Source organism: Hippocampus comes, unplaced genomic scaffold (assembly GCF_001891065.2).
Source record: "Hippocampus comes isolate QL1 unplaced genomic scaffold, H_comes_QL1_v1.1 scaffold68, whole genome shotgun sequence".
Classification (NCBI taxonomy): domain Eukaryota; kingdom Metazoa; phylum Chordata; class Actinopteri; order Syngnathiformes; family Syngnathidae; genus Hippocampus; species Hippocampus comes.
Window position 1 is genome coordinate 6,591,026 of NW_017805625.1, and position 20,516 is coordinate 6,611,541.

General features: G+C 42.4%; 2 protein-coding genes across 2 annotated transcripts; both read right to left on the bottom strand.

Moving 5' to 3' along the window:
* Positions 1-2,553: 2,553 nt before the first annotated feature.
* Positions 2,554-12,916, bottom strand: timeless (timeless circadian clock). Its single transcript, XM_019881020.1, has 30 exons — positions 12,762-12,916; positions 11,998-12,101; positions 11,724-11,877; positions 11,416-11,530; positions 11,106-11,168; positions 10,881-10,982; positions 10,338-10,493; positions 10,113-10,246; positions 9,895-9,982; positions 9,644-9,820; positions 9,262-9,479; positions 9,071-9,174; positions 8,306-8,475; positions 8,105-8,230; positions 7,660-7,811; positions 7,483-7,580; positions 7,275-7,404; positions 6,859-7,060; positions 6,481-6,620; positions 6,270-6,349; positions 6,038-6,161; positions 5,863-5,945; positions 5,602-5,756; positions 5,324-5,537; positions 4,382-4,450; positions 4,173-4,291; positions 3,775-4,009; positions 3,500-3,551; positions 3,363-3,418; positions 2,554-3,246 (listed from the first exon to the last, which is right to left on the bottom strand). The coding sequence occupies exons 2-30, from the start codon at positions 12,077-12,079 to the stop codon at positions 3,116-3,118; spliced, it is 3,729 nt and encodes a 1,242-aa protein (XP_019736579.1). The 5' UTR covers positions 12,080-12,101; positions 12,762-12,916; the 3' UTR covers positions 2,554-3,115.
* An 821-nt stretch (positions 12,917-13,737) lies between these two features.
* Positions 13,738-19,237, bottom strand: prph (peripherin). Its single transcript, XM_019881022.1, has 9 exons — positions 18,609-19,237; positions 17,316-17,376; positions 16,489-16,584; positions 15,877-16,041; positions 15,670-15,795; positions 15,348-15,568; positions 15,215-15,267; positions 14,491-14,564; positions 13,738-14,400 (listed from the first exon to the last, which is right to left on the bottom strand). The coding sequence occupies exons 1-9, from the start codon at positions 19,154-19,156 to the stop codon at positions 14,329-14,331; spliced, it is 1,416 nt and encodes a 471-aa protein (XP_019736581.1). The 5' UTR covers positions 19,157-19,237; the 3' UTR covers positions 13,738-14,328.
* Positions 19,238-20,516: the final 1,279 nt, after the last annotated feature.

Here is a 20,516-nt window from a genome sequence, read left to right on the forward strand (position 1 = left end):
AATTTGATGTTTTTTTTCCCTCCCACACAAATGTATACTTTTGGTCAGACCACGTGCGAGTTTTTTTTTTTTGGTACACATTTTTGAACAATTTCCTGTAAAGTGTTAAAAATGCAGGGCCGTGCATTGAGAGGGGCCAACAGGGCAGCGGCCCTGGACATTCAGTAGTTTGGAAATCGAGACTCAATGCTGTACCAGCATTGCCAGTGACCAACTGACTACACCAGACTTTGCATTCTTCATTTGAAAGGCATTATCAGGCCTTTACTGCAGCCACTTACAGTTCTTGTTTATTTATGTGAGTTTCTCCTTTCAGACTCCTCTTTAGGTGAAAGGAAAGCTGTCCTGGGTTAAGGTCTGGTGATTAACTTTTGCCAGTTCTCAGACCTTCCCCTTTCCCGCCACTATCGTCCTTTTTTGTGGTCTCATTTCTCTTATCATTCACACTTTGAATCATTTGTAGATAAAGACACAAATAATGTGGTTAATAACCGCTTCAGTTTCATACACAGCATTAACTTTATAGACACGAATTGCTGTCCTCATTGTAGAGCTTGTAGAATTTATAAAAAGCCACAGCTCCCATGTTGTACAGTATATGCATAACGTGTACCCGTTTAACGTCCAGGCTTGTCCCTAACTTTTGGTCAGACCACGTGCGAGTTTTTTTTTTTTGGTACACATTTTTGAACAATTTCCTGTAAAGTGTTAAAAATGCAGGGCCGTGCATTGAGAGGGGCCAACAGGGCAGCGGCCCTGGACATTCAGTAGTTTGGAAATCGAGACTCAATGCTGTACCAGCATTGCCAGTGACCAACTGACTACACCAGACTTTGCATTCTTCATTTGAAAGGCATTATCAGGCCTTTACTGCAGCCACTTACAGTTCTTGTTTATTTATGTGAGTTTCTCCTTTCAGACTCCTCTTTAGGTGAAAGGAAAGCTGTCCTGGGTTAAGGTCTGGTGATTAACTTTTGCCAGTTCTCAGACCTTCCCCTTTCCCGCCACTATCGTCCTTTTTTGTGGTCTCATTTCTCTTATCATTCACACTTTGAATCATTTGTAGATAAAGACACAAATAATGTGGTTAATAACCGCTTCAGTTTCATACACAGCATTAACTTTATAGACACGAATTGCTGTCCTCATTGTAGAGCTTGTAGAATTTATAAAAAGCCACAGCTCCCATGTTGTACAGTATATGCATAACGTGTACCCGTTTAACGTCCAGGCTTGTCCCTAGCAGCCACTGCCTGTTATCCAATAATGGTTCGTGAAATGTAAGCAATTCAAGCGGTTACTTGGGCATGTCTGCTTTCACGACACTATGATTTGTAAAAACAATTGAACCCTTTCTTGTCAACACCAAAACATCTGGTAGGTTACAATGTAATGAATAGAAGCTCATCATCTTACTCGCATATGTTTTGCAATATGTAGCTCTCGGTCGCTATTAAATTATAACATAAGTCACAGTAGGACTCGTGTGTGTTTTCAGCAGCACATGCTCCATGATAAACGGTGAGTTTGTGGCCATATGTGAATGAGTCTAAGGTCTCAAACAAACTTAATATGCAAATAATAAAACTGCTGTGCACATTGAAATACTTGAACTGTTGTCCGTTTTCAAAGGAAAGGCTAGTCTTTGTTTTGAGAGATACAAATCTGGCATCTATTCCCACAAACTTGCAAAATGTAATGACCCCGTTTGTGTGTGTGTGTGTGCGTCTGCACCTCACATGTCTGCAATAAAGCGGCCAGGGTTACTCTTATGTTCTGGTCACACACGCACACACAAAAAAGCGAGTCATCATGATTGTAAAACACACAGCATTATTTCACAGGCACGTTTCTTTGATCCCATCAATTAAAATGCACCTCAAGGCATACACGAACCCACCCACAATTGTACGTACACACAGTCAAGGTTCTTTCTGTGGACCAACGGGTCGGATCGAGGCTTTTGTGAGGTAGGGGCAGAGCAGATGCTGTGACAGGAAGTTGCTAACATAGTCCAGATGTGAGGACAAGAGACCACCTCCCACACAGCTGGAATATGAGTGTGACTCAAGGCAGCGACTGCTGTCACACACACGAGATCCTTGTTTTGAAGAACGCTCTCCTGAACCTGACTGAAAATCAAATGCTCACTGCTGTACTTGTATTATTTGCGTTCGTATTTGATATCACCTAATGCAGGGAGTGGCAATTTACAGTCCATGGACCTAATGCATCCCACGAGAACATTTGGTCTGGCCTGCCAAACAATTCTAGAAAGAAATAAACCTTGGTTTCACTAAAAGCAACAAAACATCTAACCCACAATCATTACAACATTTCAGATATAGTCGGCCTCTCGGAGGACTTCATAAAACTGAAACCCTGATAAAAAGGGTCCCCACCCAGGCCCGGAATGAACTGCAATGTACTTGGCGTTTGTTGGGACTGTGAGCCAAATTGTATCCTTGCTGCTCTTTACTACCACCTCCAGGTATTATGATGTAAGCGACCATTTCTCAAAATGACACCACAGATCAGATCACACAGTAGATTGAATTCAACAGTTTAAGAAAATGTAATCGAATACAAGAGCTATATCAAAACCTTTACGAGAATAATCATTTTAGTTTTGAGGTATTCGTTTAACTGTTTATTACTGTGGTTGTAGTTTGTAAAGGTGCAGAACTGCAGTGCATCATACAGTCAAGTAACGTTTGCGTATGCTGAAAAATATTTGATAAAGCTTTGATTATATTTTTATGTTTTACTACACTGCGATTAGACCGATACACTAGATAACTACAATTGTGCCATTTTTTTCTGACCACAGAATTTTATTTGAAAATACAAATTATTAGACTAGATTTGTGCCATGGCATATCTTATGGCATTTATTGAAATAGCAAGTATCACGTTTAATTACAGGGTTATACAAAATATTCTTGGGTATTCATGCTGAAAGTCGAAATAGAAAGCAGCAAACATATTTTCCTTAACATCATGACTACATACTAGTATAGGAGTGACCGTTTGAAAATGAAAACCGACACCGAACAGAAGGAACTGTTTCTTTGGGTTGTTTGTTTTCACTGTATTGACTGCATTGGAAGGGCAATTAATCCTCTTCCTCATCTTCCTCAATTAATACCATCTTCCGCCGACGCTTCACTGGTGCAGATACATCTTCCTCGTCTGAATCTGCGTCACCGTTTGTATGAGTATCCATTACCGTGGTGGAACAGTCATCTGCAAAGACAGTCTGGCTCAATCGTATTTTCACATCCAGTTACTGCTTGAAATGCATTATAAGCCGATGTAAGTTTCATTCCTAACAAAAATGTAAATGAAATAGAATACAATACCCTCCTCCTCGGCACTGTCCAACATTCTGTTTCTTTTAGCTGTCTTCTCTTTGGCCCTAAAATACAGACATCAGATGAGGACTTAACTCATTTACAAGCGAAACAGTTACTTTTGAGCAAAGTTTTGGTCCCCTCACCTCTCAAATGAACTGTTTGCATCTTCAGTGGAAGCTAAATCCATATCAGGGGCTGAAATAAAAGGGCAGAGAAATAACTGACATGATTTGCCAACCCATTGACCAGCCTCAGAAAACTAGGCCAAGTGCAACAATGCTGACTCCCACAAACACACAGTAGTTATGGCCACTGACAAAACAAAAGGCGGTTATTGTCTAAAACCCAAGTACAACATGTACTTGGCTGCACGAGAGACCTGTAATTAAAAGACAGAGGATGAGGTGTCCACACATACCGTCATCTTTGCTTGAGTGCTGTTTCCTCTTGCGTGCAACGACCAGGGCTCTCAAAGCATCTGCTCGTTGTGAATCAGAGACTTCCTTTTTCTCCTCCTGATGTTCTTCAGGTGGGTTGTCGTCTTCCACGAGGACCTCTTCATTTTTAGATTCATTTGGATTTTGCCTGAGAGACGCAGCTGCACAACGGAGCTGGGATGGGCTGATCTTTTCTGGGATTCTCCAAAATGTCTCCTAATGAGCACGCGTTATAGAAAAAGTGATGTCAAGCTTGACTAAAGCGGCGGGGTTTTTAATCATTTCGAAATACAACACGGAAATAGTATATTGGTCACCGGAAGCAGCAAGATGGAGTTGCTGAAACTTGCCAGTGTAATACTGAGCAATATACCCGCACCTGTTCATTTGCAGGCGCCCGCATTCCCAGGTTGCGCAGCAGCCCGTGGAAGGTCTTGTCCTCCATAGCGTCTTCACATGCCTCAGTGAGGGGCACAAGAGGCGTAGCCTGGGAAAAACCTGGCCAAAGGAGCACGTTACACCAAGTCTTAACTGGACATTCTTGAACAAATTTTTCAACCAACACATCGTTTTGCCGACACTTCTTACCATCTTCTTCCCGGCTTTTAGCTGCTCGGTCCAGACAGCGTTGTAACCACTGAAGGGCTTCAGACATGCCTGGATGACAAACAAAGTCAAGATGACCCTTGCGATTGCAAATTATCGTAAATTAATAACATTGAATGATATCAAGAACATAAAATGTCTGCACTGCGTCACACTGAAAGTTGTTTCTATGTTGGTCACATTTATTTAAGTATGTATCGCATGATCAAATTCTACACTCCATGACCACTGCTCTGAAATGACGGTGAGTGCGACGTCCACCGTTTTTGGCTTGAGAAGGCAGATCCGCTTGCATCCAGCAGACAAATGCACTGAAAGAAATTAGCCCATCACCTAAATTGATTTAAATTGTCTTCTGTTTCCTGTATCCACAGCTTAGTGAGGGAGAACCAATAAAGGAGGAGGGGGGTGTGGGGGGGGGGCAGGTGGGACAGGCTCCAGCGGGATTCAACAACTTTTCAGGTCACACTATCCAAGCGGAAGGACAGAGGGGAATTATTCCACTACGTGCAAAGAGGTGCATGGTTATTTGCAGACAACACAAATTACCACCATGCAGAACCAGCTATTGTGGTGGGCCCAAAACAGGGACAGGTTCCCAGTTTCCAGCCCACGCCAGTGCTCTAATGTGCATGTTCTACCTAAATGCAGTGTATGACAGCTGTTCATTGTCAATGAATGTAGATTACTGCAGAGCATTCCCTCCTCCGGTGATTTAAAAAAAAAAAAAGATAGTACAAAAATACGAACGACAACAGCAAAGAGTCGACGTCGATCGACTTAAAAACATCTGAGGTTGTGCAGCCCTGTGCCAGAATCAGAACTGAGTAGTTACATCGTTGTAAAAGCAGACTGCGATACCGCTGTTGTTTTAGATCCTGCAAGTGAAGTGAGTAAATAAAAAGTACAAACAAAAAAAATCACCTTCCTCATGCAGCCTTGTGACCGTGGCACCGACATCAGCCTGCCTTTCCTCTTTCGACACAAGACTCTGGCGCCTCCTGCTGCCACCACTCTGTCCTTCTTCCAATTCCAGTTCATCTTCTTCCTCACTTTCTTCAGACTCATCCTCATCTTCTCTGTTCAGGGGCTCACCTGGGAAATCTTGTGTGAGTTCAGCTAGGAAATCCTCTTCACTCTGCAGGAAGAATTTTTCACAGTTTTCCTTGTTTGATTGTCTTCCAACAGTTATTAGAACTTACCATTTGTGCGGCAGAGTTTTTGGGACGGGCACTTCGACTCCTCTTCTTGTAAAGTTCTCGCCTCTCTGAGACTAGGCCCAAGCTGAGCAGCTTGTCCACCACGCGTGCACGAGAGCGCTTGGCCGTGAGCTTCTTAAGAATGTTGCCAAGCACATCTGTGTGTGTGTGTGTGTGTGTGGGGGGGGGCAATTAAAAATCAAATTGAAATGGAGTCTTCTCAATAAATAAGATGCTTTAGTCAATAAAGCACTCAGAGATTACCATCGGAGTCTTTGTATTCTTCATAGAGCATCTGAAGTTCTTCTTCCTGGTCCTCAGTCCAAAGAACGATGTTGGTACCTTTCCTTTGATGCAGAAAATCATTTTCAGTTGATTAGTTATCCATTCCAATTGATTACATAAAAACATGAGTGGGATGATGGTCCGGCCTACATACTTGGGTTTCTTCAGCTCTTTAGCGCTGTTCACCAGACCCATGCGCACCAACTGGGTCACAACCTGCCTCCGTGTGCGCGTACTATTGCTTAGCAACGGCAGCAGGGTCTCCACAATGTCTGGCACTGGCAAGAGTCCGCAAACAGCAACAGGAAGCTGTATTAGTTCCCCATTTAACGCAACGTGCAAAATAAATGACAAACAGGAGCGCTAACAGTAAATAAAAATCAAACCTTCAGAGTGCCGGTGCTCTTCATAAAGTTTAGACAATTCCTGCTCCTCTTCTTCCGTCCAAGCTGACATCTTTTCCACTCTGACAATTGTAAAACAATTACCAGATAATTGGAATTTTTTCCAGCAAGTTATCTGTGTGTGTTTCTCACATTTTGAAATTAATCCTTTCCAGTTTTTACATTGATACGGTATATAAAGAAAATCACCAACCCATCTTTGCCGTAGCCTTCAGTCATCTCACGCACAGCGCCAACGTTTTTCCAGAACAACAGTTCCACGTAGGCCTTGTTGTTGGTGACCGCCAGGGAAAAGAAACGGTTGAGCACATACTTGGCAAAAGTGACCAGCTCCTGCGGAGGACAGAAAGGAGGTTAGAGCTCATGGGCCTCATCATTGTCACTTGTTTGTTTGTTACCTGCAAAAAGTAATTGAGTCCGTGAAAAACTACCAACCCCTCCAAAGACATTACATGTCGGCGCAGAGCAAGGAATTTTACCCACAAACGATGCTGGACATTCGAGCCATTTACAACGTAGGCAGTGGGGCCTACGCTCTACTTGGCTTTTCTTACTTGTGTTATGAGCCAACCTTGTAAGCAGCGGCAGCTGCGTCACTCAGGATTTTGTTGAAAAGATGGAAGACTGACAGCTGATACAGCAAGGCGTCCATTTTGAGGTCAAATGCCACACGGTGAAGCATTCGAGCGATGCAGTGGTTTGTGTGAGGTGTGTTTTTTGCGTAGGATTTGAGTAAGAGCAGGTATGGACGCACGATGTTGGGGTTGGCGAACCTGTGCGGGGTGAAAAAAAAAAAAAAAAATCGACAGAGAAATGTCAGCGTGGAGTGTAACTTGAGAGGCAAAATGTCAGCTTGGGCACCAAAAGGCGAAGAGTCCAAATGCCATAGTGAAATAAAATACAAACACATGGAACTGGAAAGGGGCCAGTTTCTGTATTGATCACACATATAGAAATGTTCATTCTTTGATAAAGTTATTGACTCACTTTTTGATAAAGTCCAGAAATTTGAACTCCGTTTCGGAAACCTGGACTGCCTCCAACTCTTCGTCCTCTTCTAGATCAGCATCATCCTCACCTTCCTCTTCCACCTGAGTTTCAGGAGGAGGGGCCGACCCTGAAATCAAGGGTTAAACGTGAATCCTGCATACAGACGGCGCAATACACATGCCGTGTAAATACGCTGTGTGCATACTTGGCAGCTCTGCATGCAAGATCTGCTTGAGGAGTTCCAGTTCTTCTTCAGGTTCCACATCAGTCGAGCCAAACACGTCTCCCTCGGGCCATACTTCCCTGAGTGCAATCGTTTCTTTCATCTTCTTAAGTTTTTGATTGGCGCTTGAAGCTAACTGTGTGGTGTATCACGACTGACCTGGCAGCCCTCAGGAGCGCTAAAGCCTCCGGTCCTAATTGAGCCTGCAACGCATCCTGCACCCGCACCATTGCCTCAGTCCGCTGCTCCTCGAGAGGAGTTTCCGATGTGGCATCGAAAGGCACGATACTCTCAGTTAGAGACTCTGCCAGCTGCCAATGAGGGCAGAAAAAGAATGGATGATGATTAGTCATGGGGGGTAGGACTTTTCTTACTATTGATTAAGAGACTGGCTCTGAGAAAAGATCCGGAATTATATATTCTTTTACTCATACCTCACGTAATTGCGTGTAAACCAATGAAAAAAAATGGGACTTGCATCTCGAAAAGTTGAGGCACTCTTAAATCGAGATACGACAGCATTTTCTTTGGTGTTGTCCCAATACTTTCGAAATGCATAAAAAGTCATAAGTGTTTCTTTTTCATGATAGGTGATTACACTGACCTGAAAATTTACCGCCTTCAGTTGTTCTTCCACATTTTTCCAGGTATCTGCCAGAGCTTCTGGGGTTCTTTCTACAACTGGCTGTTTTTTGTCTTTCTTGGACTTTTTCCGCTTCACTCGCTTTTTCTGTAAAATCACCACATCAAGAGCTGATCCGGTCATCAAGGAAGTGCATTGGAGAAATTCATATCCAAATTGTACCTGCACAACCAAGTTCCTGCGATCTTTGCAGAAGCGCTCGAGCATACGCAGGAAGAGATGCGTCGACTCCACCAAATCTTTCAGGTAAGACTGCGGCTGCGTCGTCCCGTCATATTTTCTCAGCAGAGTCAGGAATATCTCCCTATATTCCATCAGGTAGAATATGTTACCTACAAGGTGAGGGGGTGTGGGGGAGGGGGCAGGGGGCAACGACAATCAATAATTTTGACATCACTAAAACATTTTTTACATAGACACCTTGTATTTTATGAATTGTGCAACTATGTCCTGTAGTGTTAGTCACCTTTAAAAACTATACAGCACACTCAGTGGTCACAACATTACGTATACCGGCACATCAAATTCAGAGGAATAGCCAATAAAAGTGCTGAATTACCAACCAATTGTTTTGTTTTGTTTTTTTAACAATGAAAATACTCAGCTTTGATTGACTGTCAGAGAGGTATTGATTTAACAAAAGGTTACCTTATCGACAGAAAGAAATTCGCATTATCTGGTAATTGTGTTACAATTGTCAGAGTGGAAAAGACGCCATCTTGGACGGAAGAAAAAGGAGCAGGAATTGTCTAATCTTTATGAAGAGCACCGGCACTCTGAAGGTTTGCTGATTATTTCCTGTTAGCCATTTATTTTGCATGTTGTGTCTATTATCTATTATACATTATACTATCTTGAGCATTATCATCTTTGTAGGTGCAGAATGTTTGTTCTAACGTCTCTGTTGTTTCGCATCAGTAGCAATACTTTTGATCACATTGGCGCTGTGGCGGATGCTTTCATCCTGCGATCGGTCCATCTCGTTCACCGTCATGAGCAGCTCCTGATAAGCCTTCAGTGCCAGGTGCATCCTAGCAGGAACAAGAAGGCGTAAAACATCAACGGACATCATGTCAGCAATTTCCGAATCGCCCCGGTTTTCCAAACTCTCTTCTTACCTACGGGACCAGGACGTGGCCTCTTTGCGGTCAGTCAAAATCATCTCGTAGTAATTGGTGATGTTGCGCTCGATGAAGTGGAAAGTGCGGGTGGACATCGTCTCGGAAACTAAATCAGCTTGGAAATTGTTGCCGCGATTGAAGGCCATGAAGAAGCTGAGCGCCCACAGATAGTAAGTCTCATCGTGCTCCTGAGACTGCTCCCGAATCAGGCTTTCCTGGATATGAAGGGACAAAAAAAACAGAATGTCAAGATTCCTACAGTTGAAATAGCTAAGATTGTACTGTCCTACAACTGTGTGTAATATAAATGCTGAATCATATAATGGTTAATTCTAAACTATGATTGGGAAAAAAAATATTTGCTGTTGCAGCTGCTGACCTTGACAATGTACATGAGGCGATTGTAGCAGTTCTCTAAGAAGTCCACACAAAACTCTCGCAGGAAGAGTCGAACGTTTAAAGCCGAGCGCCGTTGGTCCTGACTTTCCCGGGCCTGTCGATTTCGCCTTGGAACACGTCGGACAGCTTTACCCATGTCGTGAGTGTAGTTTTTGAACTAGGAATTAAAGGCAGGAAACAGGTCGGTGACTTTTTCTTGCAATCCTTCGTAAATTGCATCATAGTACTTACATTGTGAACATTTCGATGATAAATGATATCATTGTCTCCGATTGCTTTGAGTCCTTTCACAACAAAAGACCCTCCAAATCGTGAATGCCTGACAGAAGCAAACAAATGAACAAGCAATTTCAGGTGGGATTTGCAATGAGCAGTTAATCATCTGAAACTGATAAAGGTATGACTAGAAAATAAAAATACTTTCGTTAAGATCTTGTCATATCATGCACCTGGTTCCTCTTTGCAATGTGCGAGAACGTTTCTCTGCTTGCTCTTTCTGCCTCAGACCTTCCAGCTCCGAAGTGTCTCTCTGCTTCTGCTCCGCCGAGCGAGCGTGTCCCGCGCTCACCAAGGTGTCCGGTGTCTGCGGTCACACCACAAGAAACCTCAACCAATGAACAGCCATCTATCACGATGTACATTGATGAGACGGAAACAAGATGATTTGGCTTCACCTGGTCTCTGAACATGAGAGAGATTATTTCCAACACATGCATACTCCACTGCTGCTCACTCTGGGCCGACGCCAAGAACTTGAGCAGGTCATCAAAACCACTCATATGAATGGCCCAGAGCAGCCTATCGTGGACACTGGCATCGTCATCTACTTTCTGCAATAGGAGAATATAAAAGAGACACAAAAACACAAAGTGGAGAGTTGTGGTAACATTTACTGCTAATAGAGTCATTGTTTTTCAAATATTTTTTAAAACGTGCAGAACATCAATGCATTAAACTTCTGATTCCTTTGTAATGCTACGATAGTTCTAATGGCTGTAACATCCAAAACCGATTTACCCAACAGAACCTTTGGCCAAGTAGTAAAATACATTTCGTCTCTAAACACAACTAATTAACTGCTTCAATATGTGTCACTCAATCAATGGATGGAATTCTTCATAAACTCATCAATTATTACGCTGATCACCAATACAAACTTTCTAGTCAAAGTATTCTATGCATCCAGTTCATCCAATCAAACTGCAAAACATTTTAACCTTCTCTTCCAAAGGATCTGCAGGTACATGAAGCACATTCCTGACCAGCATCAGAATTCGCTCGATCAGAAGGTTGTCTTCTTCCTGCCTCTGCTCCCATTCCTGAAAGGAAAACAGATTAGCAGGAGGGGAAGGAAAACAAAACAAAATACATGTATGAATACAAACTGACATGTTATTTAAAAAAAATCCAAAAAACATGGTGTTCACTAGTCCATCACTTACCATTTGCAACAGGTTGTACAGTGTCTCGCTTAAAATGCCCAACACCTTCTCAGTCGCAAATGCCTACAATTAAAATAAAGAAAAGAAAAGCATTGCTTGGTAATTGTGACTTGATCAGATCATTTGCCACTTTAATACTTTGTACTATATATTTCAGGTTATTCGTAAGTTTGAAATGTAAAGGTGGGTTTTGGCATCTACAAAGTATGATGCAAAAAGGCTCATCTAGTATGGATTCATTACAATCTGCATTGAAGGATACAAACACAGGTGGGATAAAATAACATCACAAAAGATATACTGGCGGTACCTCTTTGTAGGCTTGTAAATGAGAGGTCACTTGCAAAAAGTGGTGTCTAAACACGGGGTCGTCAGGAACCTTCCCAAAGCAGAGCATAGCAGGTTGTGTTAGATTGACCATTAGCCTGTGAAAGAACAAATATGAACATAGTGTCATTCGGCCAATTTGAGTTATAATGCTGCTATAGTACACTTTTGACTCTCTATCACGTGATCGATACATTTAACACATTTACAGGTATAACCGCATGACTCTCAACTGTGTCTATAAGAGTGATGATATTTTAAAAGAGGAAAGTTTCATCCTGAGGTGTTTACCGTATGCAGGCATCAAACAAGGCCTTTTCATGCCCGTGCTGAGTGATAATAGGCAGAAGGTCATGTTCTAAGATGTGGCCTTCACCCAGCTGCTGGCGGACATCGCGGGTGTCGTCTTCATAGCGCAAGTACCTGATCAAGTCTTTCACACTCTCTGAGACAGAGAAAACATGGGGTTGCTGTTTTTTTAATTAGTCATCACAGTATACATTTGTTTACACGTGGTGATTAAGACCAATGAGGATGTACGAAAAAAAAAATCCAATCCACTGACCTAAACAATCAGCTTCTTTGTGATAAATGTCTCCTTCCAGGTATCCAAGAGCACTGCATGTTGCCAGAAGTTCACAATTCATCCTGAATAAGTTCAAACACCCTCTGGAAGAACAAAAGTGAGGATTCACATAGAAAAAGGAGAGTAATGGTGAAATAGTTAGACTGACTGAAAATACCTCCTTCAAAATGAACTGGGCACTATTCATTTCTTGCTGATTGATACGAGTAAAGGATTATCAATATGATTGTTTGCATGAATACAGTACTTCAAAGTTTATGCAGGCAAGGCGAGATATAAATACGAAATACTAGGAAAAAATAAATAAAACGATTTGCGTGTGACACATGCGTAACTAGTGACTGTCATCGTAGACCTCAACAGTGTCATTATTGACACTTATCGGCCAAATCGTTTTGGTACACGAGCAAGCTCTAATTATTGTCGACATAAAACTGTCTTAATAAAATATTCCGCATGAATAAAATAAACGGCCTCAGTTTCGACGGACACTGTTAAATTCTGACTGCATATTTTTGCAGACGTACTGTTTGCGGAGGTGTTTATATTAGCATATTAAAAGTGGTTTCTGTTTTACCCCCTGATATACAGTTAAATGAGGGGTAAGAAGAATATTATTCAACATCTCTAATCCTGCTGTTAATTCCGTTTTCATTTAGTATTTTTAGAGATTTTAAAATATTGATCTGATGAGCCCAACGTTGAGTGGACATCATACCGCAAAAAAAACGCTTTCTACTCACGGAGTGGTAGTCGTTCAATGCGTTTCCTGGCGGCGTCTACTGCCACAAAGTGTGAAATATAATCAAGAAAAGTGTGTCAATGTAACAAACAAGTCAAACTTAGGATCAACACTCGCCATCAAGTCCACAAGTCTGGCGCCAAGAAGCGAACGAAATCGGATGTAGAATGTCGTCATTGTGTGGTGTTCTTCTTGGGATATTTAAAGTGAGTGGAAAGCACGTGCCTGCACATCACTGCCATCTAGCGCTGGGAATACTTAACACCATTTCAAACAAAATACTGTACTGCAAAGCGTACACAGTACCGTACTGAATTTCGACAGTAAACTATGAGACGTTTTAATTGAAAATTAATTGCAAAAAAATCGTAAAACATATATTTTAGTTTACATTGCATAATTTAATGTCCTGGGGTATGTCATACATTCAAATCAAAACTGTTTCACAAAGTGGAGCATGGCTAAACTCCCTTTCACCCGATTAAAATAATTAATGAGAAGTTATTAAGTTACGTTATTAACAAGCGGCACGATGTAATAGTGACAATTCGGTTTGGTGTTCAAATCTCGGCTGTGGCCTTTCTGTGTGGAGTTTGCATGATGTCCCCATGGATGCTTGGATTTTCTCTTGGGCGTATTGAAATGGGAAGGATCGAAATTGTCTACTGTAGATGTGATTGTGAATGGATGTCTGTATTTAGTCATTTAAATGCCGAGAACTAACTCGGTCATGGGCACTTGCTGTAAGGAATTTGAATATTAATCTTATCTCATCTTCTCCACTGTACAAATCTTTTTCATTTTTGTCATAATGTTCCAGAAAGTGTACTTTGCTTTTGCTTTGCTCTTCCTGGATCAAGCTCCAGGCTCCAGCTCACCTGGGACCGTGACCATAATGAGACTGAGCACTTTTAAAAAATGGATTAATGGAGAAGCTGCGTTGACTTCACATGAAGCAATTGAGACAGAGACATGAGACGTGTTCAAGGTTAGTTTATTTGCAATTATGTGACCCTTCATTGTGTTAGATCACCCAGCCATTTCATGTGCCTTACTTTAACTGGTCATCACCCATGCCCCTTATTTTTTGCCCCATGTTTCACATATTTTTTTTTTCTTTTGATATAGTTGGTACAGGTAGATCGCAAAGCTACTGGAATGTGAAGTTTTTTTTGTTTACTGAGGATGCTATGTAAAGCTATTTATGTAAATTGATGCTCTTCTTTTCCACTGCTGTTGAACATATAGCAAGCTAGAAACATGTGGCTATGGAAGGACTCCATGGGATTGCACTGCACACAAAGGCCTCATCTGGTATGTGGATCGGTTTCCATTACAGTTCTGCTTTATCACACAGATGACACAGCTGTGTTTTGGAACAGCTGGGTGGCTTCAATAGCACCAAAGTGACCAACCAGTCCCAATGTATTCATTTTACTTTGCACCTACATTTTATTATTCTATGCTAAACAATGAAACACTAAGGAGTTCCCCCCGCCCCCACCCCCCAATTTGCTTTTTATTTCTTGTCATGGCACGGGCCTTCACATTATCACATCAGGTAGTTTTCAGTTGTCCTTGTCATCTTTATCAGTGTGGCCTGAATCTCTCTCCGTCTCCCTCTTGGATTCCTTCACCACCTGATGGGAAAATTATGTAAATACTGTTAAGTTCCTGACAGGACTGCTCATATGAGTCAATGCATCATTTAAATACAATCTTCTCCTTACCTCTCCATCTCTAGTCTCAACTGTCTTTATCACCACAGTCCTCTTGGTGCCAATCTCTGCTCTGGGTTCATAATCTGAATTACATGGATATCATTATATATACAGCATTAATATGACATTAAAAACATACCGAATGGTAACCGTTCCTGTATGTATTCTCCGCTTGCCTATCGTCAGCTGGGATAACCTTAAGGAGTCCAAGCACCATTGAAAATGAATGCTTTTCACAACATGTTACATTATTTACTTTCCAATATTTTTTATTCGTGATAGATATTAGTTTTGCGCCTAGAGTTGAGAAGGCGCCTTGACGTGAGTCAGTCATGTTTGTCACAGAACTATAGTCATTCCTTTCACTTTGTCACAAACAGATTAAGCACTGTGAAATATGCCAACCCTGCTTATTTTGGCCCACTTTTTTTGCATTACCGAGAGCGAGGATAGTAGGTGGACAGTGTGACTATGAAAGATCAATGTATTGGAGAGCCCACCTACAATGTGTCACGGGCCAGTTTCATGTGGCGACATATATTGACCGACCGGCATGGAAACAAATTGAATCAAATTAGGAAAAATACAACTCAGCATGTCGCTGAATGTCATTGTTGTTTGTTGTGGAGTTGTAAATTCAACCGGTGAACGAATGGGTTCAACATCAATGATTTTCATCTACAGAAGCTGAGACCTTAATCGTCTGCTGTTGGAATAGAAAACCACAACTCACCACGTTCACCAAGGTGATTTGTCATGCCAATATTGAGGATAGGCATGGTAATCCTGAAGAAGAAACGCAACCAAAGTTTCAGGGCGCACATTTCTTGTGAAATGTCATTGAAACTAAGACAGCCCATGCTCACCTGCTCTCCTCACCCTCCAGCAGTTTACGATAAGTGGCAATTTCAATGTCCAGAGCCATCTTAACATTGAGGAGGTCCTGGTATTCCCGGAGATGGCGAGCCATCTCCTCCTTCAGGTGGCGGATCTCGTCCTCCAGTCTGCCGACGTTGTCTTGGTAGTTAGCGATTTCATTGGCAAATTGGTCCTCCATGTCACGCATTTGCCTCAGGAGGGCTTCATTCTGGAATCATGCGGTGAAATGACATCAAGGTTATAGGCCGGGGAAACATGTAATGCGAGGTCATGCAAAAAAAAAAAAGATAGCTAAAGTGCTGTCCTGACCGTGTTCTTCAATGCATCAATCTCACAGTTCAGGGACTGGATCTGCCTCCTGGACTCTGTGGCCTCCTGCTTGGCCTGCTTCAGAGCATCACCATTTCGCTTTGCAGATTCAGTCAAATCTGCAAACTGCTCACATAAAGATAAGAACGTTAAGAGAAAAGTGCATCTTTGAGTGTGTGCTTTTGTGTCTATGCTGTTGTTGCCAACCTTGGACTTGTACCAATCCTCAGATTCCTGCATGTTTTTCATTGCAATGCTCTCATACTGTGCCCTGATGTCCCTCAGAGCACCAGTAAGGTCTGGTCGGGTGGTATGGTCCACCTCCATCCTCAGTTGCTGGGTTTGCACACTCACTTGAACGTCTTGGATTTCCTAAAATAACAAGCAATATATTTTTTAAAATTGTTCAACCATGTAATCATGAACACAGCAAAGAACCATCATGCATCATGCTTTGTAGAACTGTCTGTCGCACATTGTCAAAATGAAATCAAATGTTCTAATGATTAATGACTCATCTTTATTTTTCTCTTTTGAAGGGATCGGTCAATGCTTAAATGCTTCTGCTTTTCAGGCCCGAAGAGTTTAAAAAAAATGTGAGTATAGTATAAGTATAAATATAATCTGCACCTACTTCATCGTGCAGCTGTCTGTCGCATATTGTCAAAATGAAATCAAATGTTCTAATGATTAGTGACTCATCTTTATTTTTCTCTTTTGAAGGGACCGGTCAATGCTTAAATGTTTCTGCTTTTCAGGCCCGAAGAGTTTAAAAAAAAATGTAAGTATAGTATAAGTATAAATATAATCTGCACCTACTTCATCGTGCATCTTCTTGAGGAATTCAATTTCATCCATCAGGGACTCGATCTTCCTCTCCAGCTCCAGACGGGACAATGTGGCATCGTCCACATCCTTGATGTTGTCAAATGTAAAGAAACAATATTTGGCTTAGTGGTTAGGAAAATTATTCATCTATTATTATCGCGAAAACACAGTCTTGTTGAATTAAAGTAGTCATTGTATGTTTTTATATTGAACATGAAGGATGTTTTTACAAAGACTCAAGAGAAATCTATGTAAAGGAATATGTACAAATAAAACTTCAGATCGTTGTTTTTTTCTTTTTTCTCTTTCCCAATCTCAAGTGGCTCATCAAGGCAACCCGTTTTGAAGACATGGACGACATCAAAATGCCCGTGAGCTGCACTGGGTCCCAGAAGAAACTTTCAAGAGTCCTTGAAGAAGTCATTGCATGTTTCCATATTGAACATGAAGGATGGTTTTACAAAGACTCAAAAGAAATCTATGTATAGCATTATGTACAAATAGAACTTCAGATCCTTGTTTTTTTTGTTTTTTTTCTCTTTCCCAAGCTCAAGTGGCTCATCAAGGCAACCCGTCACGGACGACATCAAAATGCCCGTGAGCCGCATTGGGTCCCAGAAGAAACTTTCAAGAGTCCTTGAAGATGTGACAGAGAAGGCTGACGAAGTGCACTGAACTCCAGGGGGCTTCCTTGAAGGGGAAGAACTTTTTCTGAATCTTTTTTTTTTGTTTGTTTGTTTTTTTAGTTTGGATCTCTTTTGCAACACCAGTCCTGGAACACAGCTTGCATCCTTCAACATAGTGAACTGTGTGTTTACCTTGCGGAAGGCTGCAAGGTTATTCTCAGCATCTGCCCTCTTCTGGGCTTCTTCATCCAGCCTAGAAGACACACACACGCGCAAACACACACACACACACACACACACACACACACACACACACACACACACACACACACACACACACACACACACACACAAACACGCACAATCTTTAGACACACTACTAATCTTTTTACACAAAGGGTATTAGCTCGGGGAAAAAGGCACTCTGGATCAATTTGTTGATTCACTGTCCTGTAAAAGGTTTTTGGAAGTGCGCCTTGTGGGAATACCAGCTGCTCCTTTTCCACTAATGCAGTACAATAAGGTCACCATGTCTCTTCATAAGGTTAACCATGATCCCCATCTTTTATTTCCCCGAAGAAATCTACAAAATGCCCTGTGAGTAAATTGCAATGAAAATGATAATTGCATTGTAGGTTTGACAGAAGGACTTGAAATGTAAAGTTGCAGTAAGTAGTTATAATCATAAATATTGTGATGGGATACTTCTTGGTACTGTACATCAACAATGATGGACAAAAAAGTTTACTCATTCGCTGCTTCAACACGATTTTCTGTCCATTTGGTTGATGAGCGCCACTTCATCCGTCTTGTCCGGTTAAAATCATACTGAGATTGGACATTAAGGAGATTAGCAGGAAAGCGTCACATGGCTTCCTCATCTTTAATTCATGTTGGCGTATAGTGGGGGGACTTTTCTCCTAATGGGGTCTCTGGCACCATTTAATCAGTGCAAAGGGACAGTGAAAACTCACCTAATGGAGTCACTGAGTCACATTGATTTTTTTTTTTTCCGCTGCTGCATCAATTTCCTCCCTGTTACTTTACTGACCCCACCCTTTGTCTGGTCACTCTCCTCTCATCTGAGCATGCACGATGCATGCTATTGAAAATTAATCTGAGCATAAGTAAACCGAGCCAGCACACAAGTGAAGCAATGTATTTAATGGAGGTGAGTTAGATGCCTTGCTTAAGGGCCCCAAAGTTTGGGTCTTGATTTTGGTCGGGGAAATCAAACCGTCGGTCTTTAAATTATGAATATATCTCAAGTGAGAAAATACTTTCGCCTCAACCACACGTTGTTGCAATAGGCTGATGCACAGTCGTGACCTGAAACGTGTCGCAGCATGGTCCAGTCAGTTGATGGGCCACGCCTAATGGCACCATCTATCTATCTATCTATCTATCTATCTATCTATCTATCTATCTATCTATCTGCATATTTTGTTCAGATCATTTTGGGTGTGGGTCTAAGTTGGTACAAACCTCTGCTTCAGCAGGCCCAGGTCCTCAGCAAGGTTGTCCCTCTCCAGTTGGTACTGGTCCCTTTCCTTGCCGATGGCGTCCATCTGGCGCCGCAGCTCCCTCAGCTCATCCTGGAAGATCTCGGTGGCGCGGTTGGGCTGGCCGGATTGCAGCTGACCTTTGTATTGGGTCAGCTCCTGCGTCAGTGCGCCATTCTGCTGCTCCAGGTAGCGCACCTTCTCGATGAAGCTGGCGAAGCGGTCGTTGAGCTCCTGCAGCTCGGCCTTCTCGTTGCTGCGGGTGGTGAGGAACTCCTGATTGATGGCCTCAGCCATGGTAAAATCCACCTTGTCATAGGTGAGGCGTTGGGGCTGGACGCTAGGTCGGGAACGCTGTTGGTGGTAGGTGGTGGAGCGGGAGGACACCATGGGTGACACGGAGCGCATGTAGCGACCTCCGGAGACAGTCGGACGAGAGGACACACTGGAGTAGGAGGACATGGAGATAGGATGCGGGCTCCCGAAGGTGCGCCTGTAGGAAGTGGAGGAATGCATGGAAGAATGGCTCATGGTTGGTTTCTTGGGCTGATCTCTTAAGAGAACGAAGAGTGCTGAGGCTTGGAGACTGTCCGTAAACCAGTGCTAGAGGTTTATATACTCGCAGACTGGCTTGTGAGTCCTCACCCCCGCCCTTCCTTTTTCCATCACTCTTCGGCGTGTCAGCTCAGGCCACTCCCTTCCGCACAGAGAGGGAGCCTGCCTCTCTGTCCTTCCAGCACCACTTTCCGTCTGGACAGCTCCACCCTTTGAACAAGAGGACATCACAATACTGCTTCAATGTCTAAAGATGTCTCCTCACGATCATCCCATTCGGTCTCATGAGTTATGTCTTATTCCCTGGGTGGTCACTGTCCATTCTAATTCTTTCATCCATATTCCACACATCGTTTCAGCCTGTCTCCCATTTGTAATATCGTTTACATTTTGATCAGTGTGTTCTCTTGCTGATCTCGTAATGGGATAGTTTGAATTCTGTCCTGTTTCTTTCATTTTTTTTTTCATCCACTTATCTCCCTCCCTCTCATTCTCTTTCCACTGCCTCTCCCTTTACCGTAATTCAATACTTAATTGACATCCTGGGCGTCTGTGGCACCGCCATGACGATGCAGTTATTCAATAGCTTTTATGCTTTGCACCCAGTAATCCGCAGTAGTCAAATACATCAGTGGGAATGAACGAGACTCACTTTGGAAGATAAGATCATTGTTTAAAGTTGAATGCTTTTTGATTACAGCAAATAATTTGAATCTGCTCCAAATGTTTTGTTGTTCTTATCACAAGTTACTGTGAACAGCTTCACATTCGACTTTATACTGAACAAAGTAATAAGCAATGAGAAGTTGATGTGCGCCGCAATACATCTTTTAATGTTAAAAGAAGAATGCACCACCGGGTTGATTGCAGATATTATTGATCGTTTGACTTTCCGCTTAGGTTAATGGGTTGAGTTGTGGCTTTTCCGTCCTCTGAAGTGATGTGTGAGTGTGCGTGTGGTTATGAGTGTGTGTATGTACACGTGCTCTTTAGTAATTTTAATTGGGCTGTCACCCCATCATAAAGTTGACGTCATTCTGAGCATGTTCATGGTGACTGGGTGTGGCGTGGCACGACCAGCTCTGCTTTATACTCTCTGTATTCTCCGCCAATGTAATATGTTATATTCTCTTTTTGAAGAAACTTTAAAAAAGAACGTTTTCTACACTGCACACTACACGACACTCTAATTGACCATTTGATTGGCAAAGCATCCTATTTACCTCCATGCCATCGTGCATGCTTTCCGCTGCCGAGGTCTGGCCTCGTGTGCAAATGGCCGGTGTCTATATTCGTCTTCTGAAATCTAATCAATCGGCATTGTGGTCTGGACTTC